Source organism: Oncorhynchus clarkii, chromosome 5, assembly GCF_045791955.1.
Source record: "Oncorhynchus clarkii lewisi isolate Uvic-CL-2024 chromosome 5, UVic_Ocla_1.0, whole genome shotgun sequence".
NCBI classification, from domain to species: Eukaryota; Metazoa; Chordata; class Actinopteri; order Salmoniformes; family Salmonidae; genus Oncorhynchus; species Oncorhynchus clarkii.
In genome coordinates, this window is record NC_092151.1 from 24,985,822 (window position 1) to 25,013,574 (window position 27,753).

The 27,753-nt window shown below is 42.9% G+C and overlaps 1 protein-coding gene across 1 annotated transcript in view; it reads left to right on the top strand.

Annotated features, from left to right (window-relative positions):
- The window catches only part of LOC139408568 (voltage-dependent N-type calcium channel subunit alpha-1B-like), a 228,510-nt gene that overhangs the window by 153,135 nt on the left and 47,622 nt on the right, over positions 1-27,753 (top strand). The window contains exons 16-29 of the mRNA XM_071152620.1: positions 37-168; positions 7,372-7,444; positions 7,778-7,895; positions 8,217-8,284; positions 8,392-8,498; positions 10,577-10,639; positions 17,021-17,734; positions 17,853-18,055; positions 19,185-19,311; positions 19,468-19,597; positions 19,939-19,998; positions 20,229-20,335; positions 21,263-21,274; positions 24,904-24,924. Coding sequence (XP_071008721.1) covers positions 37-168; positions 7,372-7,444; positions 7,778-7,895; positions 8,217-8,284; positions 8,392-8,498; positions 10,577-10,639; positions 17,021-17,734; positions 17,853-18,055; positions 19,185-19,311; positions 19,468-19,597; positions 19,939-19,998; positions 20,229-20,335; positions 21,263-21,274; positions 24,904-24,924 — 1,935 coding nt within the window. The remainder of the gene's footprint in view (positions 1-36; positions 169-7,371; positions 7,445-7,777; positions 7,896-8,216; positions 8,285-8,391; positions 8,499-10,576; positions 10,640-17,020; positions 17,735-17,852; positions 18,056-19,184; positions 19,312-19,467; positions 19,598-19,938; positions 19,999-20,228; positions 20,336-21,262; positions 21,275-24,903; positions 24,925-27,753) is intronic.

Here is a 27,753-nt window from a genome sequence, read left to right on the forward strand (position 1 = left end):
TCTCTTCCTCCTTTCTCTTCTCTCTGCTTTTCCCAGGTACTGGAACTCCCTGAGGAACCTGGTAGTGTCTCTTCTCAACTCAATGAAGTCCATTATCAGCTTGCTCTTCCTCCTCTTCCTCTTCATCGTTGTCTTTGCCCTGCTGGGCATGCAGCTCTTTGGAGGGCAGTGAGTATTCCCTACACACTCCTCCATGGAACCTGACCCTTGACCCCTAATTTTTCACCCCTGTCTCCTCTCTGATCCTACACACACCACACCTACCTACCTGCCTACCTGATCACCTCTCTCTCTTTCTCTCTCTCTCTCTCTCTCTCTCTCTCTCTCTCTCTCTCTCTCTCTCTCTCTCTCTCTCTTTCTCTGTCTCTGTCTCTAACCCCTGATCCAGCACTGCCGTGGTGGCAGACACATTGCCAGAGCAGGGACCTTCACAGCAGTGTAGCTTTAAAACCGGACTGTGTAAAACCTCCTGATCTGTGCTACGATGTGTTAATGAAAGGCCTGGCTCTAACCCAGCTCTGCCTGCCGACAGCCACAAACACACCATCTGGTGGGACACTGTTTATCATTTAGACCGGAGGCCAGCCAAAATACCTTCCTCATTGTTTAGTCTGGTTTACACAGTTTATGTTGTTGTTAGATTTTTACCTCAGCGCTCTGAGTCAAAATAAGCTACCTTTCCCATTATATCCTCAACATTGTAGCAGGTACGAGGTTAGAGCTCTTGAGGGAAACTCCTGTGTCATATTCTCATCTGTCTTCCAGAATGACGGCATTGGCGGGTGCTGCGCTCCAACTGGGCTATTTGGAGGGAGAAAGAGAGATGGTTGCCATGGTCTCATGCTCATTTTAAACTGGCTGTCCCGTCATAATTACCACGTTAGTCTAGGCTGATGGATATGTGTGAAAACACTCTGACATGCACATGGTGCTCAGCTGTTGGACCACATGCCTATCGTGATGAGTCTGAATCCATTTTCCTATAATCACCTATGTTCCGACTCCTTATGAATGGACATGGGAGACAGAGAAAAGGCATTAATAGACTTCTATATTTGAGCTCAGACAGTTAATGATTGAGTTGATTATACACTGCAGAGGTTGCATCCCTATCAGCCAGCCTCAGACAAATGTCTCATTAAAATCCAGGGAGGTAGGGAAAGTAAACGGTTTGAGAGAGCAGTCTCCTGCTCCACAGGGATTTGAATGTCTGCAGGACATAACTGCCTGCAGGAGATTTGTGAAAAGCTAAGCTAAAAGCAAAGCAGTGTGACAAAAACAACAGAGTTACATATGGGATTAACAGTGTGTGCAAATGTAGTAAGATTAGGGAGGTACGGTAATAAATGGGCCAAAGAGGCAAAATTATTAGAAATTGGCATTAACACTGGAATGATAGATGTGCAGATGATGATGTGCAAGTAGAGATACTGGGGTGTAAAAGAGCAAAAATAAATAACAATATGGGGATGAGGTAGTTGGGTGGGCTATTTACAGATGAGCTATGTACAGGTGCAATGATCAGTAAGCTGCTCTGACAGCTGATGCTTAAAGTTAGTGAGGGAGATAAAATTCTCCAGCTTCAGCGTCTAGTGCTTTGGGAACAGAGAATTAAAGGAGCAAATTTCTGGGCGCAGTATAATAGATTCAGGGCATAATGTACAGACAAGGGTATGGTAGGATGTGAATACGGTGGAGGTAAACCTAGGCGTTGAGTGACGATGAGAGAGGTTTTGTCTCTGGAGGCACCAGTTGAGCCAGGAGAGGTCTCCGCATGTGTGTGTAGTGGGACAAAAGAGCTATCTAAGGCATGTTGATCGGGATTGAGGGCTCTACAGTGAAGAAGATCTAGCCGAGACAGCAGTAGACAAGGCATATCGACATTAGAGAGAGGCATAAAGTAATCACAGGTGTTGGTCGGGAGAGCTAAGACAATGGGTAAATGGCGATGAATGGGCAGAGCGGGTCAGTTAGGTACATTTAGGGCCTGAGTTCGAGGCTGGGGCCGACAGATAAACAAAATGAGGTACCGTGTTATTGAAACAGTCCAGGGGACATCAGCTGTGTAGTCAAGTTACCATAGGGTCAAAAGAGCAGCAATAGGTGAGTCGGGGCCGTTCGGTTGTCACTACTATGCTAGACAAGCGAGGGACACGGTGTTCAGAAAAGCTAGCGGGCTGGGGCTAGCGGGCTGGGGCTAGCGACATCGTAACAGAATAGCATGTTGAGAACACATTGGGCGATTACTTCGGCAGACGAGTCGTGATGGATCGGCGGGGTTCCTTGTCAACAGTAAAGGGTCCAGGCCAGTTGGCAAAATAGGTATTGTAGCCCTAGAATCAGCTGGTATATGGGCCTAGCTCGAGGCTAGCTCAAGGCTACTTGGTGCTTGCTTCGGGACAGAGGAGCTAGCTGGGATGATCCGGTGTAATGATCCAGAGCGGCAGAAATCCGGTGACGTGGTAATATGAGAGAATGGAATAAAAATAGCAGATCTGTACCACATTGGGTGAGGTGGGTTGCAGGAAAGTATATTTAGTTAGTAGATAGAAATTGAGATTCAAATATATAAGAAAAAAAACTGCTATTTACAAGACAAAGATAAACACACATCTGACTGCTACGCCATCTTGGAAATGAAATGCTCAAACCAAATGGTCTTACGAACAATGGGGAGGATGGAAAGATAATGCAGTAGGAATTATTTTGGGGGGGATTGTGTTTAGTATTCATTGTTATTCACTTGTTGAAACCTGCCAAGTTGATGCAACTTGATTCCATTGATAAAGTAAGCTGAAATAACAAGGGATTTGTTTTTTAGATCTAACCAATTTGTTTCCCAGTGGTAGGCCCTTTCGTCTTAACTTCATTCTCATTGGTTATATAGGATATTTTGTGGTTTTCATGATAGATATAAACATTTGATTATTACTTACTCTATTAGATAGAGATGGTGTTTTACAGGTGTGCTTTGTATTGAATCCCTCACGTGTTTCAGGGAACCTCTCAAAACTCGAATTTAGAGTGTGGCCACTTTATAGGAAGCGGATCCAACGCCTGCGTTCCCTTCTCGTTGTTAACTAGAGCATATTCCTCCCATTCTCCACAGAGCAGAGCTATTGTCTCAGGTGGTGGGGGGTGGAGGAGGGGGTTGGGTGGCAGAATCCATTGCAGTGTAGCAGAGCCTCATCTCACAAGCCTCTGTTTGAGGATTGATTTAATGACATCTCTGTAGATGCCTTGGGGGGCGAAACAACAACATCCAATCCCTATTATCAGAGTAAACACTGGAGTTCTGCACAGTGGCATCAGAGCATGCGGCCGCCACTGCCACCAGTGTGCCAACCTAGAAAGAGAAAGGGAACGAGGGAAAAGGCTGCATATCTGCAGGTGGATAATCTACAATTTACCACGCCCATGCTTAATATCTCTCTCACACACACCACCACCACCAATGGCTCTCTAAGCAGGGTACATGAGTTGTTTATAGAGCTGGTTGCTGTGGTAACCCTAGGAGCCCCCCTCCCCATCCAACCACCCCATGCCTTCCTTCCTCTGAAGCTCTTCTTCTCACACATCCCCATCACTTCCTCTGATGCTCTTCTCCTCACACGACCCCATCACTTCTGCTCACACTTTGTCCTCTCACATCTCCATCACTTCCATCCTGATGCTCTTCTCCTTACACGTCCCCATCACTTCCATCCTGATCCTGACATCCTGACATTTTTTTTTACCATAGCATGTACTTGAACATGTTTAAATTGACCAATTCAGCACATTTGGGCAAGCTCCTGGCAGACTTGATACAAAATATTGTGCAGTAATGTAATTCTTCAATGGATCAGTCTGAAACTTTGCACACACACTGCTGCCATCTGGTGACCAAAATCTAAATGACACCTAGACTCCTATCTGAAAGTATGGCCTTTCTCTTGCATTTCAAAGATGATGGAACATAAATAAGTGCATGTTTTTTTGTTTGTGTTATCTTTTACCAGATCTAATATGTTAATAATATATAATATGTTACCTTCATTTCACATTTCCACAAACTTCAAAGTGTTTCCTTTCAAATGGTATCAAGAATATGCATATCTTTGCTTCAGGTCCTGACCTACAGGCAGTTAGATTTGGATATGTAATTTTAGGTGAAAATTGGAAAAAAAAGGGTACGATCCTTAAGAGTGCCTTTGAATGGGGTATGGTAGTAGGTGCCAGGCACACCGGTTTATGTCAAGAACTGCAACACTGCTTGGTGTATCAAGAATGGTCCACCATTCTTGTTGTGAGGATACAGAATCAATAGACCATTTATTTTGGTATTGTCCTCAGGTAGCCTGTTTCTGGTCTCAGGTTCAAGAATGGCTGAAAATGCATTGATCTAAAATTGACCCTAGAAATAGTACTGTTAGGAGATCTGGAAAGACCCGGTCAGTCAATTACTAATATACTGATACTCTTACTAAAAGTATTTATCTTCAACACGCAATCTGTAGATTCTATTTGATTAGATAGATTGAAATTGTACATTAAACATCATAGCATAATTGAAAGATAGGTGTTGTGTAGAAACACGAAGTGGGTGTCCCAGCAGAGATAGATGGGATGGGCTAAGGGAAGCTGAGGGTGACCAGCAGAGATAGATGGGATGGGCTGAGGGAAGCTGAAGTTTGGTATGTTGAATTGGAGACAAGTGGGAGTGGAGTTGCTGTGTGAGAGAGAGAATGATGGTCAAAAGATAAAGGGGGAAAAAGTCTAAATAAAACATAATAAAAGTACATTTTAATGACACTAAGTGGCAGTGTTTTTACAGCTAATGCCGGTTTGCCGAGGCTGATGCCGTGCAGGTGTTTGTACACATGCATATACACACACTCTCATTCAAATACACACATACAAGAACACACACATACATGTAATAGTGCCAGACATGCACACAAACATTTAAAATTGGCATTGCTGGGGTTCTTGGAGGGTTTGGGTTTCACAAGATTGATCATGAAAAAGGAAATTATGACATATATTTCATATCACTATCATGCACACACACACACCCTCACACATAAGGATGGCTCTGTTGCGGATAGACTGATACATGTTTGATAGTGTCTTGATGCTGTATTGTTTGTCCTTCATGTTCTAATATTTTAATGTTACCCCTTCCTTGTGTTTTTTGTAATAAATAATTATATATAATAACAAAAAGAATGGTCCACCACCCAAAGGACATCCAGCCAACTGTACACAACTGTGGGAAGCATTGGAGGCAACATGGGCCAACACCCCTGTGGAACACTTTTGACACCTTGTCATTTCGCAATGAATTGAGGCTGTTCTGAGGGCAAAAGGGGGGTGGGGGGGTGCAACGCAATATTAGGAAGGTGTTCCAAATGTTTGTTATACTCAGTGTAGGACTCTATGTAACTGCTATTGCAAGTGCTAAGGTAAGTCCATCAACATTGTTTTGGTGGATATTGATATTGTTCAACAATTGACAAAACTGAATGAAAAAAAGTGCTCCTATGAAAATGTGCATCTTCTCTGAACACTGTATGAAGTGTAGAAAACAAATGATCAGTTTGTTGCAGGGGACGGTAAGCATTTGACCGTGTTAGAATTGAAGGATCATCATAGGTAGCATGTATCTGGGGTTTGTGCTTGTTCTGTGGGATGACCATTCATTCCTCCATTGCATCTTTATTTCATTCTCTCACTTCTTCACATCTTCTCCAGTTTCAAGACTGCAGACTCAGGTTTTGGCAGGTTTGTTCCTCAAAATGGAGGAGGTCATTTTAAGATGGGGTGGGGGGTTCTTGACAACTTGAGCAGCATTTCCTCTGTGTGTGTGTGTGTGTGTGTGTGTGTGTGTGTGTGTGTGTGTGTGTGTGTGTGTGTGATTGGTAAGGTCATACAAATGATCTGGATAATACTTGGGCATATTGCTTATTATTATTGCTTACAGCCCATATTATTTATTTACTCAATTTAAAAGTATCTGTTTTTAACCTCTATTCCGCTGAGCTTTGCATTGACTGTAATGGAGGATTTTGACCTGTCAGACACACAGCTACCTCTGATGTTCAGGTCTCTTCTACATGTCCTCATTCTCTGACTGCATCCCAAATGGCACACTGTTGCCTTTATAGTGTGCTACTATATGAGCCCTAGTCAAATGTAGTGCACCATGAAGGGAATAGGGTGCAATTTGGGACGTAGACTGTCTGTTTTTCTGCACTACACCATGTAGATTGTTCAGGCGTCACATCAGGAGTGCTGTAAAGGTTGGAGCTATGGAGCTGTGTGGCTCCCTCCATGGTGGCTTGTGTTTCCTGGTGTTGCATGGCTCTGTATTATTTAATGACATATATAACAACCTTCACCGCCATCTCTGAAACCACTCCTCACCTGAAGCCTAGGAATGCACAGTGTCGATCCCCACATTCTCTCAGAACTCTATTGTACCTGTGTATAACATTATACAAGGTTATGTTGGTGTGTGTAGGAGTGTGTGTGTAAAGGTTTCAAAGAGCAGGTTTGACATAGAGAGTCAGACAAGAGAGATAGAGACTGTAATGTAATTGTAACAAGGTACAGTAACAATGTGAATGCCTGGGTCTTGAACTCTGAGTTTCTTCTCCTAATTATGTCTACATCATACTGTCAAATCAAATCTTATTTGTCACATGGACCGAATACAACAAGTGTAGACCTTACTGTGAAATGCTTACTTATAAGACCTTAACTCTTACTTTTCTGCATTGTATGGTTAAGAAAATATTTATAAAATTAACTAAAGTAAAAAAGCAACAATAATGACACCATATACAGGGGGTACCAAGAGTGTGCATACTATGTGTATTTGTACTGATAAACAGCAGGATGGAGATCTGTTGTTGCATTGAATTAGTTATAACTGTTTATTTGTTGGAGAAGAGTATGTCTGCCAGATTTTTTTATTTATTTTACCTTTATTTAACTAGGCAAGTCAGTTAAGAACAAATTCTTATTTTCAATGACAGCCTAGGAACTGCCTGTTCAGGGGCAGAACGACAGATGTCAGCTCTGGGATTTGAACTTGCAACCTTCCGGTTACTAGTCCAACGCTCTAACCACTAGGCTACCCTGCCACCCCATAATGATGTCAGTTGGCAAACATTAAGTAATTCAGGGTTGTTGTAGCATATCCAATGACTGCAAATGTCATGATACTGGATTTACACATTTCAACTGCTGTGACCATAAAATGCACTACGCTCAAACCTACATGTAGATGGAAACCCATGTATCTGATTCTGAACATCCTGCCTGTCCTCTCTCAGGCCAAACGTCTTCTATTTGACTCTATCTGTCCATTGTTCTTTCTCCAAGGTTTAATTTTGAAGAGGAGACGCCGACGACCAACTTCGACACTTTCCCGGCGGCCATTCTCACCGTCTTCCAGGTACTCGGTCTCTTCTTCTCTCCATTTAATGAACCAACTAATTTGGCTTTTCACTCTGGAGCTCTATCCTTCGGAATGTTGGACTAGATTAAATAATTGTGTTTTGAACTAAGATAATTTGCAATTAGTGGAATTTGTTGGTCTAACTACTTTTTGTCTCTGTCTCCAAATTACTCATCTTTCTGTTAGCCTGTGTTATACTTTTATTTAAAGTATTAATTGTTGAAATGTTGACTTTACATTATAACTAAATATTTTGTATTCTTCATTTCATACACTGAACAACTCCCCCAAAAAATACATTTTCTATTCTATCTCAACGGCCAATGGCAGATTTTGACTGGCGAGGATTGGAATGCAGTGATGTATCATGGTATTGAGTCCCAGGGGGGCGTACGGCGGGGGATGTTCTCCTCGGTCTACTTCATCGTCCTCACACTCTTTGGAAACTGTATCCTCTCTGACTCTCCGAGTCGTGCCACTGCATGGATATCAGAGATTTCATCTGCATGAAATATTCATATAGTTAAATATAAATATCTCATGTCAAGTGCTGCAATGAGAGCTGTAAACTTTGACAAATTATTTCCGTGGGGGGGCATGCTCCTGGACCCCCTTAGGAGGGTTCCCCCAGTGAATTCTGTCCATTTCAACCTCGCACATTTCCACCACATCCGGTCTGTTGCTGATATTTGGTTGCAATGCACCACGGCTTAGCCATGAAATCCACTATATTGTGTTAAAGTTTTTTCCTGAGCTTAGTTCCAACCAGACACGCTCCTGAATGTCTTCTTAGCTATCGCCGTCGACAACCTCGCCAATGCACAGGAGCTCACCAAGGTAAGTCTGATGAACCCACAGAACCACATTCTACCCAGGGAACTTTAAAGAACAATTCTGAATAAAATTACCCCTGGTAACCCATCCCTTATGGTTTATTGGTCCAGGATGAGGAGAAGCAGGAGGAAGAAGCCAATAAAAAGCTGGCCCTGCAGAAGGTCATGGAGGTGAAGGAGGTCAGCCCCATGTCAGCAGCCAACATCTCTATCGCTGCGTAAGTCGCCCACCCCCATGTTCTCTAAACATGGTCTTTCCTGTGTCCCCTCCCATTCTGACACCAGCCTGTCGCTATATTGTCAAGTATCAGATATAGCTGGTTCTGCACATGGCCAATGTGCTGTTGGTGTCTTGGCTCTGATCACTGTCTCTCAATGTGTCTCTGTTGTGATTATCGCCTCTGTCCATTTGCATTCTCCTAACTACACAATTGACATGTCTGGCATGTTTCTGTCTACGTGTGTGTGCTTTGACGATGATCCTTCTCTTTCTGACAGGAGTAGATGATTGGTCTGAAACAGATCTCCAGTCAGCAGCAGTTTCTCTGATTGGCCTTTCAGTCTTATTTCGTGATCATCAATACAACTGATTCATGCATTAGAGTCTGATGGAGTCAATCAGAACATTGTCAACATCAGCAATCTCCTATAACCTATTTACTGTATCTAACCAAGTAGCCATGCCCTCTCCCCACTGGAATTGGCTATAGGACTAATTCTTGAATTGTGTCATTTTTAGCATTAGGGATGTCATTATGTACTAGGTAAAGATGAGCTCTATTGACAACAGTACTCTATAAGGAATATTGACAAAACATTTTGACAGTCAATAAGTCATTGGTTTGTACATGACAATGCATCAGTAATGTCATTCTCAGCCCATGTGGGACACATCACCTATTAGATGTTTATGACATGTCCTCTGTGTCCTGACTGTGAGCCCAATGACCTGGGCACGTATTGAAAAAGACCCCCAGAGTAGCAGTTTTGATTTAGGATCCTTTTAGCCTTTACCACCATAATGAATAAGATAATATGGATAGGAGGGACCTGGTCCAAGATCAGCACTCCTACTTTGAGATGCCTTGTGGATACGGGTCTAGGTCAGAATGGTGGTTAGTTTCAGAAAACAAATCTTTGAAAAAATGAATTCATCTCTCATGGACAGATGACCAAATTTCACACTATTTTAGTTCTTAGTCAACCAAGATGAATAATGAATAAACACATTTTAGATTGACAGTAGCCTACTGCATCAATCCTGATGATTGCTTTTAAAAATGGATTTGCCATAAATAGCCACTTGTTTTATCTGTGCTAGTTACGTCCGTTGTTGGAACGAACGTACCGCTCTGCAGGCTACACAGTAACTGTACAAAAACAAGATCCCACAAACCCAGGTGGAAAACAGGTTGCCTAAGTATGATCCCCAATCAGAGACAACGATAGACAGCTGCCTCTGATTGGGAATCATACCCGGCCAACAAAGAAATAGAACACATAGATTTGCCCACCCAAGTCACACCCTGACCTAACCAAATAGAGAATAAAAAAGGCTCTCTAAGGTCAGGGCGTGACTGTGTTTTTATCTGAATTGTATCTTTTTAACATAGAATGATTAAACCTTAATGAGGTTCATTTGTCAGTCTATTTCAAAGCTATGTTGATCCAGGCCATTTCTGAGGATTTTTTTCATTTTTAGATATCTGCATAATGTGCAGTTTTACAAGGCTATTTACTTTTGATTAAGGGAATCCATAATCGTCTTTTATTCACAAAAGTAATCATGATGTTTTTTAAACGAAGACCATTGTCTGTTTGATTGAAAACGTCACTCTTACATTTGAAAGCCTTTGTAAACCCATTGTGTATTGAACTTTGCAAATCCCCTTTGATACCATTTCTTTAATTACATTGACTTGAGTGTTATTTCTTCTGAAAGTTTTCAGTTGTATGTCTTTGGTAACACTTCAGTGAAGGGGTTTAGTATCAATAAATATTTGCACCCCTCGTAGTCACTTGACCACAGTATGTAACAGTGTGTGGTGTACAGTACTACAAACTATCTATACAGTATAGTGTACACTACCCCTACTGCTGAAGTGTTAACCACTATTGTAGTTGTTGCTCTGTTGGACTAGTCCTTCTTGTTCGTGGAGGGGACAGGTGGACAGACAGACAGGCAGGCAGGCAGACAGACACTTTATGGAGTCCACCTCTCCCCACCACATCCTTTTGGTTTGTGTCTCATCCTTTCTTTCTTTTTGTTTTTATTGTTTTTGTTCTGAATGTGCAGTTTTGTAAAGCAAAATCGAGATGCACGCTCTCGCAGCTCGTCCGTCTCCAGCGTGCATTCACCGTGAGTTTTTGCTCTCTGTTACAATGTTACAATATTTTTACGCCCTCTCCTCTCCTTCCCCGTCTTCTCACCCATACCTGCCTCCTTCTGCTTCCCCTTTCGCCTTGTTCCACCTCTCCTTTCCCCCCTCTTCCTCGCCCATACCTGCCTCCTTCTGCTTCCCCTTTCGCCTTGTTCCACCTCTCCTTTCCCCCCTCTTCCTCGCCCATACCTGCCTCCTTCTGCTTCCCCTTTCGCCTTGTTCCACCTCTCCTTTCCCCCCTCTTCCTCGCCCATACCTGCCTCCTTCTGCTTCCCCTTTCGCCTTGTTCCACCTCTCCTTTCCCCCCTCTTCCTCGCCCATACCTGCCTCCTTCTGCTTCCCCTTTCGCCTTGTTCCTCCTCTCCTTTCCCCCCTCTTCCTCGCCCCATCCACTTCTCCATCTCTTCTTTCCCCTCCTCCTCCACCTAGCCTTCCAATCCCTCTATTAAATCACTCTCTCCATTCTTGTGATCCAGAGTGTTGAGATACGCTTGAAACTGGAGAACCCAGTGGTGGCTCACTGGTGGCTCTCATTATAGATTGAGATTTCAAATAATAATACTTGTCTTATTTACTGAAGTTAAGGCAACTGTGTGTGTGCGTGAGTGTAAATGCATGTGTGTAAATGTGTGTGAGCGTGACTGAGTGTGTGTGTGTGTTTCTGAAAACTGAATATTTCATTGTGCATAGCACCAGCTTTCGTCTCCACTGTGTTGACGTCTGAAATGATGAGAGTTTAACCTGAGCTTTTGTGAATAGTTGCTATATAAATATTAAATGCCTTGGAGCACGGTCAATTCCCAATACATTTTGTCAGTTTTACAGCTTGTGTTTTTTATACCCCGGGGTTTCACTTCTTCAACACACTGGGTGAGGACCAAACAAATTATAGTACAGTAGCCAAGGGGTAGTATGCCATACTAGACAAATCAAATAAAGTGAAACATAGCATTACGTTGATTTAACCTCTGACCTCTTTGAAATTACATGAATTTGGCTTAATCATTTTTGCCAATCAGTAACAACTCTCATTTCTAAACGTTGTGGTGTTGTTGTTGCTAATCTGTGTGTATGTTTCTATCTTGTCCACTGTAATCTCTCTCTCATACCAAAATCACAGCTTACATTATTTGTCTATGCCTTGCATACTTGTTTGTCTGTCTGTCTATTGCTTTTGTTGTCTGTTTTATCTATTCCCCTGCCCGTCGAGTCTTGAGTTACAGGTGACACAAATAATGCAACTTTACTAGTCATACATACATACAGTTGAAGTCAGAAGTTTACATACACTCAGATTGGAGTCATTAAAACTTGTTTTTCAACCACTCCACAAATTTCTTGTTAACAAACTATAGTTTTGGCAAGTCGGTTAGGACATCTACTTTGTGCATGACACAAGTCATTTTTCCAGCAATTGTTTACAGACAGATAATTTCACTGTATCACAATTCCAGTGGGTCAGATGTTTACATACACTAAGTTGACTGTGCCTTTAAACAGCTCGTAAAATGATGTCATGGCTTTAGAAGCTTCTGATAGGCTAATTGACATAATTTGAGTCAATTGGAGGTGTACCTGTGGATGTATTTCACCTTCAAACTTAGTGCTTCTTTGCTTGACATCATTAGAAAATCAAAAGAAATCAGCCAAAACCTCAGAAAACAATTGTAGATCTCCACAAGTCTGGTTGATCCTTTGGGAGCAATTACCAAATGCCTGAAGGTACCACGTTCATCTGTACAAACAATAGTACCCAAGTGTAAACACAATGGGACCACGCAGCTGTCATACCACTCAGGAAGGAGACGCGTTCTGTCTCCTAGAGATGAACGTATTTTGGTGCGAAAAGTACAAATCAATCCCAGAACAACAGCAAAAGGACCTTGTGAAGATGCTGGAGGAAACAGGTACAAAAGTATCTATATCCACAGTAAAATTAGTCCTATATCGACATAACCTTAATGGCCGCTCAGCAAGGAAGAAGTCACTGCTCCAAAACCACCATAGAAAAGCCAGACTACAGTTTGCAACTGTACATGCGGACAAAGATCGTACTTTCTGGAGAAATGTCCTCTGGTCTGATGAAACAAAAATATAACTGTTTGGCCAAAAATTACCATTGTTATGTTTGAAGGAAAAAGGGGGAGGCTTGCAAGCCGAAGAACAACATCCCAACCGTGAAGCACGGGGGTGGCAGCATCATGTTGTGGGGGTGCTTTGCTGCAGGTGGGACAAAATAGATGGCACCATGAAGGGGGAAAATTATGTGGATATATCGAAGCAATATCTCAAGACATCAGTCAGGAAGTTAAAGCTTGGTCGCAAATGGGTCTTCCAAATGGACAATGACCCCAAGCATACTTCCAAAGTTGTGGCAAAAGGGCTTAAGGACAACAAAGTCAAGGCATTGGAGTGGCCATCACAAAACCCCGATCTCAATCCCATGGAAAATTTGTGCGCAGAACTGAAAAAGCTTGCGCGAGCCTGGAGGCCTACTAACCTGACTCAGTTACACTGTCATGAGGAATGGGCCAAAATTCACCCAACTTATTATGGGAAGCTTGTGGAAGGCTACCCGAAACGTTTGACCCAAGTTAAACAATTTAAAGGCAATGCTACCAAATGCTAATTGAGTGTATGTAAACTTCTGACCCACTGGGAATGTGATGAAAGAAATAAAAGTTGAAATAAATCATTCTATCAACTATTATTCTGACATTTCACATTCTTAAAATAAATTGGTGATCCTATCTGACCTAAGACAGGGAGTTTTTACAAGCATTAAATGTCAGGAATTGTGAAAAACTAAGTTTAAATGTATTTGGCTAAGGTCTATGTAAACTTCCGACTTCAACTGTATATTCATACTGTACACACAGAGTCATACAGTCAAAAACATGTGTACATAGAAACCATCTTTGAAATGATTCCTTCGGGCCTCCCGAGTGGCACTGCATTCTAAGGCACTGCATTACAGTGCTTCAGGCATCACTACAGACCCTGGTTTGATCCCAGGCTGTGTCACAACCGGCTGTGACCTGGAGTCCCGAAAGGCGGTGCACAATTGGCCCAGCGTTGTCCGGGTTAGGGGAGGGTTTGGCCAAGGGGGCTTTACTTGGCTCATCGCGCTCTAGCGACCCCTTGTGGCAGGCCGGGCTCCTGCAGGCTGTCTTTGGTCATCAGTTGAACAGCGTTTCCTCTGACACATTGGTGCGGCTGGCTTCCGGGTTAAGCGAGCAGGTGTTAAGAAGTGCGGCATGGCGGGTCATGTTTCAGAGGACGCATGACTCGACCTTCGCCTCTCCTGAACCTATTGGAGAGTTGCAGCGATGAGACAGGATCGTAATTGGATATCACGAAATTTGGGAGAAAAAGGGGGTACATTTTTTTTTAAAGTATACCATATCCCATGGCAGGAAGAACAAAGGGTTACTTGCCTTGAAATCTATATTTCCCTCCCATCTTCATACTAATCCACTAGATTTTGGCCTTGGTATGAAGTTCATGTAAAACCTAGCCTTTGTCTGAATCCAGACCCATGGCCACAAACTCCTCCCCGTGGCCACAAACTCCTCCAACTCAATCATCAAGTTTGTAGACGACACAACAGTAGACATACAGCATCCAATGTCACAGGAAGGCCAAAAGGATCAACAAGGACATCAACCACCCGAGCCATGGCCTGTTCACCCTGCTATCATCCAGAAGGCGAGATCAGTATAGGTGCATCAAAGCTGGGACTGACAGACTGGAAAACAGTTTATATCTCAAGGCCATCAGACTGTTAAATAGCCATCACTAACTAGCTACCACCCGGTTGCTCAACCCTGCATCTTAGAGGCTGCTGCCCTATATACATAGCCATGGAATCACTGGTCACTTTAATCATTTTTACATACTGCTTTACTCGTCTCATATGTATATACAGTGCCTTGCGAAAGTATTCGGCCCCCTTGAACTTTGCGACCTTTTGCCACATTTCAGGCTTCAAACATAAAGATATAAAACTGTATTTTTTTGTGAAGAATCAACAACAAGTGGGACACAATCATGAAGTGGAACAACATTTGTTGGATATTTCAAACTTTTTTAACAAATCCAAAACTGAAAAATTGGGCGTGCAAAATTATTCAGCCCCCTTAAGTTAATACTTTGTAGCGCCACCTTTTGCTGCGATTACAGCTGTAAGTCGCTTGGGGTATGTCTCTATCAGTTTTGCACATCGAGAGACTGAATTTTTTTCCCATTCCTCCTTGCAAAACAGCTCGAGCTCAGTGAGGTTGGATGGAGAGCATTTGTGAACAGCAGTTTTCAGTTCTTTCCACAGATTCTCGATTGGATTCAGGTCTGGACTTTGACTTGGCCATTCTAACACCTGGATATGTTTATTTTTGAACCATTCCATTGTAGATTTTGCTTTATGTTTTGGATCATTGTCTTGTTGGAAGACAAATCTCCGTCCCAGTCTCAGGTCTTTTGCAGACTCCATCAGGTTTTCTTCCAGAATGGTCCTGTATTTGGCTCCATCCATCTTCCCATCAATTTTAACCATCTTCCCTGTCCCTGCTGAAGAAAAGCAGGCCCAAACCATGATGCTGCCACCACCATGTTTGACAGTGGGGATGGTGTGTTCAGCTGTGTTGCTTTTACGCCAAACATAACATTTTGCATTGTTGCCAAAAAGTTCAATTTTGGTTTCATCTGACCAGAGCACCTTCTTCCACATGTTTGGTGTGTCTCCCAGGTGGCTTGTGGCAAACTTTAAACAACACTTTTTATGGATATCTTTAAGAAATGGCTTTCTTCTTGCCACTCTTCCATAAAGGCCAGATTTGTGCAATATACGACTGATTGTTGTCCTATGGACAGAGTCTCCCACCTCAGCTGTAGATCTCTGCAGTTCATCCAGAGTGATCATGGGCCTCTTGGCTGCATCTCTAATCAGTCTTCTCCTTGTATGAACTGAAAGTTTAGAGGGATGGCCAGGTCTTGGTAGATTTACAGTGGTCTGATACTCCTTCCATTTCAATATTATCGCTTGCACAGTGCTCCTTGGGATGTTTAAAGCTTGGGAAATCTTTTTGTATCCAAATCCGGCTTTAAACTTCTTCACAACAGTATCTCGGACCTGCCTGGTGTGTTCCTTGTTCTTCATGATGCTCTCTGCGCTTTTAACGGACCTCTGAGACTATCACAGTGCAGGTGCATTTATACGGAGACTTGATTACACACAGGTGCATTGTATTTATAATCATTAGTCATTTAGGTCAACATTGGATCATTCAGAGATCCTCACTGAACTTCTGGATAGAGTTTGCTGCACTGAAAGTAAAGGGGCTGAATAATTTTGCACACCCAATTTTTCAGTTTTTGATTTGTTAAAAAAGTTTGAAATATCCAATAAATGTCGTTCCACTTCATGATTGTGTCCCACTTGTTGTTGATTCTTCACAAAAAAATACAGTTTTATATCTTTATGTTTGAAGCCTGAAATGTGGCAAAAGGTCGCAAAGTTCAAGGGGGCCGAATACTTTCGCTGAATACTTTCTGTATATATATATATATATATATACTCTATTCTATTCTACTGTATTTTAGTCAATGCCACTCCAAAATTGCTCGTCCTAATATTTATATATTTCTTAATTCCATTCTTTTAATTTTAGACTTGTGTGTATTGTTGTGAATTGTTAGATACTACTGCACTGTTGGAATTAGGAACACAAGCAGTTCGCTACACCCACAATAACATCTACTAAATATGTGTATGTGACCAATAACATTTTATTTGATTTAATGCAACCATCACATGTTCTCACATGCCTGTTAGACCTCACAGGGAATCGTGGTGCTTCTGGTCCAAACATGGCCAGTGTGCATCCCAAATGGCACCACCCTATTCCATAGTACACTACTGTTGACCAGGGCTCTGGTCATAAGTAGTGAACTATATAGGGCATATGGTGCCATTTCAGATGCAGCCCATGTGTGAATCTGTAGAGGGTTTGGGTGAGCATGTTTTAAACCCAAGCGTGGTAAATGACAAGTTTACTATGGGGAGTATTTGTGTTGGCACATCCATAAAGACCATCTTGTGTCTCCAGCCAGCAAAGTCCCACTGTTGTTTGTACAGCAACTCAGACCATATGGGAGAAATTAGCGATTTGTTTTGTGTGCAAGTTGTGAAGCTCAGATGCTCATGGGTTGATATGCTTGTGCTATGGATGACAGTGTTTTCTTAAACACCATTAATACCAAAATAGGAGAGCTACTACAGGTGAGCTGCTACTTCACTCTAACACCCTGTATCCCTCTCACTCCTCATATCTGTTCCCCTCACCTGTCCATTGGCCCTGCAGTAAGGAGCAGCAGAGAGCCAATAAGATAATGTCAGTGTGGGAGCAGCGCACCAACCAACTGCGTCGAAACAACCTGAGAGCCAGCTCCGAGGCTCTGTTCAACGAGCTGGACCCCGAGGAGCGTCTGCGGGTCTCCTCCGCCCTCCACCTGCGCTCCGACATGAAGACCCACAACGACCGCCCCCTAGTGGTGGAGCCAGGTAACGGGGACAATCCCCGACCCCCCGAGGAGGACAGAGACGGAGCAGACCCCCAGCAAGAGGGAGGAGAGCCCCACGGTCCACAGCCACGCAAGCACTACCGTCACCGGGAGAGGAACGGGGAGAATGGGGAGAGCAGGCATCACACCCACCACAGCCGCAGTAGGGACCACTACCACCCAGACGTGCCCCGGTCCAAAGAGGGCAAGGTGGAGAGGAACCATAGTCGAGAGGGGGGGCAGGGCCACAGGCACCATCACCAGGCTGAATCCCCAGAGGAGGGGGTTAACGGAGGGGGAGAGGGAAGGGAAGACCACCACCCCCACTCCGACGGACAGGGGAACGGGGCCCTGGCTACCAGGGACAGACTGGATAGCAGGGGCCGGGGCCACAGGGAGGAGAACGGAGAAAGGAGGAAGCACCACTCACGCAGAGTCAGGGCCCAGTCAACACTGGATGGAGACGAGTGCAGAGAGAACGGAGAGAGAAATGGAGACAGGGACCAAGGACACAGGTAAGACCAGTGCTGACTGACCAACACATTCTCAATGTGCTTTAATTACCTCTTTTTACTAAGTCATCACCGCAGAGCTTCACTGATGTGCACAGGCTGTGTTTTGAATGTTTTGCAGGGACAGGCAGACCGACTCTCAAGGGGAGAGCTTGGCCACCAGTCCTGTGCAGCCTCCTGCAGGTCTGCAGGCTGGAGAGAAGCAAGAGGATGCTGACAACCAGAAGAACAGCCACAGAGCCAGCCAGGCAGGCCTGAACAGCAACACTGTCCACATCCCTGTCACCATCACCGCCCCATCCAGAGAGACCACCATCATACCCAGTCAGTACCCTAGTCTCTATCTTAGTCCAGGAGTTTTCTAACTTTTCTTGCCCAGGGACCCACCGCCAAGGCAAACCAGCGACCCAGGGACCCCCCCATCATATGTTAGCAAAACAAATTGTGAATGATAACGGCAAGTAGAAGTAATTAACATTTAATAATGATAAGCAGTTTCATTTTTCTGACCACCTCACAGTTCATTGGAAGAGGAAGTGTAAACTCTAACATAGTCTATTACCTAGAAAGGCATCTTCGCGGCGTAGAGAAAGTGTTGCTGTTGTAAAGCACATTTTCAGCAATTCTTCAAATTTTCTCATTGAACTCATTGAACATTTTGTAGCCAGTTTTCAGAAATTCTACACACTTTGGCATAGAGCTGAGACAATTTTGCCAATTCTATTTTGCCATGGCTAATGCTGTGTTCCTCTGCTCAAACATTAGAACAATTTTAATGGACATTTATTTTTATAATTCTCCCTGACTGTCTAGCTTTTATTTGATTGTTAGTTCTAAAGATGATATTATGAAAAAATAAAGTTTAATATTTTTTGTGTGCTTTCTGCCTGTTTTTGGTCTTTAAAGTTGACACTGAAATAGTTTTTCCATCCCGTAAATAGCCACTTAAATGGCCTGCTTAAGAATTGTCTCCATATTAAAGGGATAGTTCAAGATTTTGGCAATGAAGCCATTTATCTATTTCCCTAGAGTCGGATGAACAGGAACAGTTTGCATGCTAACTGTTCCTGTAGGCTTCCAGTCATTGCACTAAGCCCAGTTAGCATGGGCTAGTGAAACAACCTCTAACTTCCTTCATGCTGGATGCAGTGACATAACAATGGTGGAAAAAAAATCCCCACAACCCCTAGGGGGCCGCGGACCCTAGTTTGAAACCCCTGCCTTTATCAATACCTCAGTCTGTACACCAGTCAGTTCCCCACTGTATTATGTTCCTCTTAGCCATAGGCTGCAGGGGAAACACTTGTGAAAGTGAAAGTGAAAGTGTAGTGTAACATTAGGTTAGTATGACTGATCAGCTGTGTGTTGGTTATGTTGTAGTGAAGGTCTATCATGAGTTCTTTCTGAGTGTAATCTCTCTCTCTCACTCTCGCACTCACTCTCTCTTTGATAGTGGATAACATAGACTGTGAGAGCCTCCCCCTGAACGAGGAGAAGAAGGACTTGGAGGAGGAGCTGAAGAACGGCCCCAAACACATTCTCCCCTACAGCTCCATGTTTGTGTTTGGACAGACCAACCCGTAAGTCATGTCCTGAGACAGGGAACCTGTTGGCTAGTAAGACTAGTCTGGGCTCAAACTGTTTCTGCATTTCTATATTTGGTGCCACTCAGTATTATGTCAGCGTTTTGAGAGGGTATGTTGAGTGCACTCAGTGAGATGACCTGTGCTGTTCAGGGTGCGTCGGCTGTGCCACTACGTGGTGAACCTGCGTTACTTTGAGATGTGTATCCTGTCGGTCATCACCATGAGCAGCATAGCCCTGGCTGCTGAAGACCCTGTGCAGGCCAATGCACCACGCAACAACGTGAGTCCTGCAAGAGTACACACACACACACACACACACTGCTGGGTATTTGGGTACGGAGGCCTGAGGAGCAGTTCCTACTAGCGCTAAAGGAATTGCCTCCAAATCCCAGATCCCCCTCAGTCCGACTGACTGACTAGTTGATTCATTAGGCCTGATTGAGCTGCCAGAAGCTTCTAGAATTTCTGCTAATATCACCTGAAAGTTATACTTTGTGAGAGTGCTACAGAAACAAAAATTGTAATAAATATGAGCTGAGTGCTGAGTGCTGCTGTGTGTCTTGAGGAAGAGGAAAGAAGACGGGCTGTGTGACATCTGACTGAACATTCAATCATTTGCAGGTGCTCAAGTATCTGGACTACGTCTTCACAGGAGTGTTCACCTTTGAGATGGTGATTAAGGTGAGAGGTCATACTGGTGAAATGGTTGGAAATAGACATACAACAGTTTCCTCAGTTTGAACACACAGAGGCACTCTCTTAAGTTGCAGCTAGAATTAGCTCCACTGTAATGCGGTAGCACTGGTATTACAGTATATCCAAGACCAGGGCTCCTTGCTGAAGTGGTAACATTCATCCATTAACATTCATAATGTGGATCATCTTCCTTATGACTTTAACTCTGTGTGTAGATGATAGACCTGGGACTGCTCCTTCATCCTGGTTCTTACTTCCGGGACCTGTGGAACATCCTGGACTTTATTGTGGTCAGTGGAGCTCTGGTGGCGTTCGCCTGCTCGTAAGTAAACACTTGACATACTGTTTGTTCTTGTGCCAGCTGTAGGTGGGGTTAAAGGGGCAATATGGGGTTCGAAAAACCAAACAAAGCAGGCACCTCACCATTTGTTTTGGTAAAAAGCTGAGGAATGGGGCTGGAGAAATTGAGAAACTTAAGTCCAAAAATGTATGTTCCAATCCCAGATTGCCCCTTTAAATTGATTGCAGTATTAGTACTGTTTCAAATCCTTTTTCAGCCAACAGCACCTCTCCCCCAGGTTGTCACTTCACAGTCAACACACAAATATGCCAGTCTGGGTGGTGCACTCACTCACCCGCCACAGCCCAAAACAACCTCTCTGTACAGCAATGAGGGGCTCTAAACCACTTTGCCTGTGGTTATTTGCCAAAATGGGTTGTTGCTCAAACTCTTATTTTAACCTTTAATCACCCCTCCCATCTGTGTAATAGGGTGTGTGGGATTTGGTTAATGAGCGTGAGGTTAAGCTAGGGAGGTGGGCGGGGGCTTCGTCTTAGTGCTAATGTACAGCAGTTGTTCTCTCCCTCCCTGGTACTGAGAGGGAAATGTTATCAGGTGCTTCTATGGCAAGTAACACACACAGTCTCAGACATGCACACACACAAAGACAATAAAGGGAGGTGAAATCCAGTCTTTCCAACCAGTAAAAGGAAATGGTGTATCCTCTCCCACAACCAGCTCAGTCAGTTATTTTGCACCCCAGTGGTGTCATGGTGGGGCTAATGTGTAATAACCTGGGAAGTAGTCTATTGTACCACATTTGTATTGCTGTTGTCTATCTTACTCTTCTCTCTTTTTTTCTGAACTGTAGCCTATTGTATATGGATGGTTTTCTGTGTCGCTGACTGTCTCTTTCTCATTTAATTCTGTCCCTCCATCTTTCTCTTTTGTGGCTTGGATTGCTTTCAGGAGCTTCATGGGGTAATGCCTTTGTTTGCCTGCTTTTTTCCCTTTGTCTCTTTTGTCTTTCTTGACAGTTTATCTCTCTATCTCTCTCTCTCTCTCTGTCTCTCTGTCTCTCGTACGGTTTGTCTCTGTCTGTTTCTCTGTCCATCCTAGTCAACAGAGCCTATGCCCAACATGTAGCCAGCAGCCTCACGCTCATTTCTCAAGCTTTTTGATTAGTTAGCCTGTATTAGAGGTCGACCAATTATGATTTTTCAACGCCGATACCGATTATTGGAGGACCAAAAAAAGCCGATACCGATTATTCGGCCGATTCTTTACATTTATTTGTAATAATGACAATTACAACAATACTGAATGAACACTTATTTGAACTTAATATAATACATCAATAAAATCAATTTAGCCTCAAATAAATAATGAAACGTGTTCAATTTGTTTTAAATAATGCAAAAACAAAGTGTTGGAGAAGAAAGTAAAAGTGCAATATGTGCCATGTAAGAAAGCTAACGTTTAAGTTCCTTGCTCAGAACAAATGAAAGCTGGTGGTTCCTTTTAACATGAGTCTTCAATATTCCCAGGTAAGAAGTTTTAGGTTGTAGTTATTATAGGAATTATAGGACTATTTCTCTCTATACCATTTGTATTTCATTAACCTTTGACTATTGGATGTTCTTATAGGCACTTTACTATTGCCAGTGTAACAGTATAGCTTCCGTCCCTCTCCTCGCTCCTCCCTGGGCTCGAACCAGGAGCACAACGACAACAGCCACCCTTGAAGCAGCGTTACCCATGTAGAGTAAGGGGAACAACTACTCCAAGTCTCAGAGCGAGTGACGTTTGAAACGCTATTAGCGTGTACCCCGCTAACTAGCTAGCCATTTCACATTGGTTACACCAGCCTCATCTCGGGAGGTGATAGGCTTGAAGTCATAAACAGCGCAATGCTTGACGCACAACGAAGAGCTGCTGGCAAAATGCACAAAAGTGCTGTTTGAATGAATGCTTACGAGCCTGCTGCTGCCTACCACCGCTCAGTCAGACTACTCTATCAAATCATAGACTTAGTTATAACATAATAACACACAGAAATACGAGCCTTAGGTCATTAATATGGTCGAATCCGGAAACTATCATCTCGAAAACCTTCTTTCAGTGAAATACGGAACCATTCCATATTTTATCTAAGGGGTGGCATCCATTAGTCTAAATATTCCTGTTACATTGCACAACCTTTAATGTTATGTCATAATTACGTAAAATTCTGGCAAATTAGGCGTCCCAAATTAGGCGTCCCAAACTGTTGCATATACACTGACTCTGCGTGCAATGAACGCAAGAGAAGTGACACAATTTCACCTGGTTAATATTGCCTGCTAACCTGGATTTATTTTAGCTAAATATGCAGGTTTAAAAATATATACTTCTGTGAATTGATTTTAAGAAAGGCATTGATGTTCATGGTTAGGTACACGTTGGAGCAACGATACGCACCGCATCGATTATATGCAACGCAGGACACGCTAGATAAACTAGTAATATCATCAACCTTGTGTAGTTAACTAGTGATTATGATTGATTGATTGATTGATTGTTTAATGCTAGCTAGCAAATTACCTTGACTTACTGCATTCGCGTAACAGGCAGTCTCCTCGTGGAGTGCAAAGAGAGGCAGGTGGTTAGAGCGTTGGACTAGTTAACTGTAAGGTTGCAAGATTGAATCCCCCGAGCTGACAAGGTGAAAATCTGTCGTTCTGCCCCTGAACGAGGCAGTTAACCCACCGTTCCTAGGCCGTCATTGAAAATAAGAATGTGTTCTTAACTGACTTGCCAAGTTAAATAAAGATTAAATAAAGGTGTCAAAAATAATAATAATTAAATCTGCCAAGTCGGTGTCCAAAAATACCGATTTCCGATTGTTATGAAAACTTGAAATCGGCCCTAATTAATCGGCCATTCCAATTAAATCGGTCGACCTCTAGCCTGTATAGCTACGCATCTATAGATTCACCCTCATTATATTACTGTAGATGATTGGGTCACATTCCATTTGGATAGTCCCATATAGATGCTCTACAGATGGTCATCATACTATCTGTTGAAAAGCAACTGCTTGCTAAGGTTACAGTTAGGGTTAGCTGTAGAATAAGAGTTAGGGTAGGGGTTAAGATTACGATTAAGTTTAGGGTTAGGATAAGGGTTATGGTTAGGGTTAGGGTTAGCTGTAGAATAAGAGTTAGGGTAGGGGTTAAGATTAGGATTAAGTTTAGGGTTAGGATAAGGGTTATGGTTAGGGTTAGGGTTAGCTGTAGAATAAGAGTTAGGGTAGGGGTTAAGATTAGGATTAAGTTTAGGGTTAGGATAAGGGTTAAGGTTAGGGTTAGCTGTAGAATAAGAGTTAGGGTAGGGGTTAAGATTAGGGTTAGGATAAGGGTTATGGTTAGGGTTAGGGTTAGCTGTAGAATAAGAGTTAGGGTAGGGGTTAAGATTAGGATTAAGTTTAAGGTTAGGATAAGGGTTATGGTTAGATTTAGGGTTCGGTTTAGTGGATGGATGGTGTTGTTGAATGTGATTGAACATCTACAAACCATCTATATGGGACTGTCCAAATAAATAGTTTCCTGTTATTCTGACCATTTACATATGTTCACTTATTTACTCTTCCATTGAAAATTCACACTCACTCATTATTGAGAGGGTGTTTTTGCATGTAACAGTAGTTTGATTTGATGTAGGTGCGTTTGAGGTGTGTGAGTGTGTGTGCCTCTTTACTGTGTGCGTGTGAATGGCTGTCTATATGCACATACATCCTTGTGTGTGCGTGCACGTGTGTATGTGCAGGTGTGTGAGTATGTCTGTGCGTGTGAGTGCGTGCATGCATGCGTGTTTGTGGTAGTTGTCCCATAATGCTGTCTCAGTAGGGTATGTATGTTTGTTCCTCTCCTGGTGGTGTGGGATGCTGATAGGGAGTTATCTGGAGGATACACTTCCTCTCCCTAGCTGCTCACATCACAGACAGACAGACAGACAGACAGACAGACAGACAGACAGACAGACAGACAGAACTGTGTCTCTTGTCGAACGTCATGTCTTGTCCTCCTTAATGCCATCTCACTGGAAAAACCTCCTGTCAGAAAATTAGGCCTGAGTCCCAAATGGCACTCCATTTACCAATGTAGTGCACTTATTTTGACCAGGCCCAATATGGCTCTGGTCAAAACGAATGCACTATGTAGGGAACAGGGTGTAATTTGTCAGAAACAGGAGATGGACAGCTAAACCTGTCCTTTTACTATTTTTTTCAGTCTGTTAGGTTTCTGCTCTTTTTTCACTTGAACTTAGTAAAATCCTTCCGTGTGCTTGTCATTATCTGTTTCATTCTGCTGTGTTTTGATGTTCTTATTATGTCTTAAGGATAACTAGCACCACAGTATCTCCATGCCTATTCAACAGTAGTAGTGGTAGTAGTAGTAGTATTATTGGCTTAAAGTGTTTATTTTGCCCAGTGTTTCTGTATATTTCTGCCTTTTTCTTTGTCTCTATGAAGCAGCCTTAATATCTTATGTGCTTTGGGTTTGTTCTCTGTGATTCGTGACGTGTGTTTGTTTGCGTGTGTCCTGTTTATCATTGCTTTTCTTCATCAGATCGCAACAAAGCGTGGCCAGGTGGGGACCTACCCTCTCCCTGTCATTGACCCCCTTACCCCAAAAACGTTCCCCTATCAACCTCCTCCATCGCATTCCAAAACTCTCACTTTCTCTGCTAGATACCCATTCCACCTCTTACGCTCTCAATGAACTAATCCCAGTCCCAATGAGGAACTATTGGAGACCCAGTAGTTTTCAGAAGACAATCACTGATCAGATTCATCTCTGTCCCTTGTTGCCATTGTGTGCCGACATGCCAAAGCAAAGGACAGTTGTACAATGCCAACATTTACAGTTGGAATTAGAATGAAAGTATATCAAATAAATACTAATATATTTATAGTGCATTTGGAAAGAATTTAGACCACTTCGCTTTTTCCACATTTTGTTATGTTACAGCCTTATTCTAAAATGGATTAAATTGGTTTTTTCCCTCATAAATCTACACACAATACCCCATAGTAACAAAGCAAAAACAGGTTTTTAGAAATGTTTGCAAATGTATACAACCATTCAAAAATGTGTGGTCACTTAGAAATGTCCTTGTTTTTGAAAGAAAAGCATTTTTTTTTGTCTATTTAAAATAACATCAAATTCATCAGAAATACAGTGTAGACATGGTTAATGTTGTAAATGACTATTATAGCTGGAAGCAGATTTGTAAAAAATGTATATCTACATAGGTGTACAGAGGCCATTTATCAGCAACAATCACTCCTGTGTTCCAATAGCATGTTGTGTTAGCTAATCCAAGACTATCATTTAAAATAAAAAATACATATTATTTTTTATTTTATTTTACCCTGTTTTCTCCTAATTTCGTGGTATCCAATTGTTTTTAGTAGCTACTATCTTGTCTCATCGCTACAACTCCCGTACGGGCTCGGGAGAGACGAAGGTTGAAAGTCAATGCGTGCTCCGATACACAATCCAACCAAGCCACACTGCTTCTTAACACAGCGCGCATCCAACCCAGAAGCCAGCCGCACCAATGTGTTGGAGGAAACACCGTGCACCTGGCAACCTTGGTTAGCGCGCACTGCGCCCGGCCGCCCACAGGAGTCGCTGGTGCGCGATGAGACAAGGATATCCCTACTGGCCAAACTCTGGAGTATCAGCATTTGTGGGTTCAATTACAGGTTCAAAATGTCCAGAAACAAAGAACGTTCTTCTTAAACTCGTCAGTCTATTCGGGTTCTGAGAAATGAAGGCTATTCCATGTGAGAAATTGCCAAGAAACTGAAGATCTTGTACAACCTCGTGTACTACTCCCTTCACAGAACAGCACAAACTGTCTGTAACCAGAATAGAAAGAGGAGTGGGAGGCACCGGTGCACAACTGAACAAGAGGACAAGTATATTAGAGTGTCTAGTTTGAGAAACAGACGCCTCACAAGTCCTCAACTGGCAGCTTCATTAAATAGTACCCGCAAAACACCAGTCTCAATATCAACTGTGAAGAGGCGACTCTGGGATGCTGGCCTTCTAGGCAGCAAAGAAAAAGCCATATCTTAGACTGGCCAATAATAATAAAAGATTAAGATGGGCAGAAGAACACAGACAATGGACAGAGGAACTCTGCCTAGAAGGCCAGCATCCCAGAGTCACATCTTCACTGTTGGCATTGAGACTGGTGTTTTGCGGGTACTAATTAATGAAGCTGCCAGTTGACGACTTGTGAGGCGTCGGTTTCTCAAACTAGACACTCTAATGTACTTGTCCTCTTGCTCAGGAACTCTGGAGATCATCGGGTTCTTGGGCACCTCCCAACCAAGGCCTTCTCCCCCGATTGCTCAGTTTGGCCGGCCGGCTCTAGGAAGAGTCTTGGTGGTTCCAAACTTATTCCATTTAAGAATGATGGAGGCCACTGTGTTCTTGTGGACCTTCAATGCTGCAGCAATGTTTTGCTACCCTTTCCCAGATCTGTGCCTCGACACAATCCTGTCTCGGAGCTCTACAGACAATTCCTTCCACCTCGTGGCTTTGTTTTTGCTCTGACATGCACTGTCAACAGTGGGACCTTATATAGACAGGTGTGTGCATTTCCAAATCATGTCCAATCATGCATTTAACACAGGTGCACTCCAATCAAGTTGTTGAAACATCTCAAGGATGATCAATGGAAACAGGATGCACCTGAGCTCAATTTTGAGTCTCATAGCAAAGGGTCTGAATACTTAAGCAGATAAGGTATTTCTGTTTTACATTTTTTATACATTTGCAAAATGTTCTAAAAACCTGTTTTCGCTTTGTCATTATGGGGTATTGTATATAGATTGATTGGGGGGTCTGTAACGTAATACAGTGCCTTGCGAAAGTATTCGGCCCCCTTGAACTTTGCGACCTTTTGCCACATTTCAGGCTTCACACATAAAGATATAAAACTGTATTTTTTTGTGAAGAATCAACAACAAGTGGGACACAATCATGAAGTGGAACGACATTTATTGGATATTTCAAACTTTTTTAACAAATCAAAAACTGAAAAATTGGGCGTGCAAAATTATTCAGCCCCTTTACTTTCAGTGCAGCAAACTCTCTCCAGAAGTTCAGTGAGGATCTCTGAATGATCCAATGTTGACCTAAATGACTAATGATGCTAAATACAATCCACCTGTGTGTAATCAAGTCTCCGTATAAATGCACCTGCACTGTGATAGTCTCAGAGGTCCGTTAAAAGCGCAGAGAGCATCATGAAGAACAAGGAACACACCAGGCAGGTCCGAGATACTGTTGTGAAGAAGTTTAAAGCCGGATTTGGATACAAAAAGATTTCCCAAGCTTTAAACATCCCAAGGAGCACTGTGCAAGCGATAATATTGAAATGGAAGGAGTATCAGACCACTG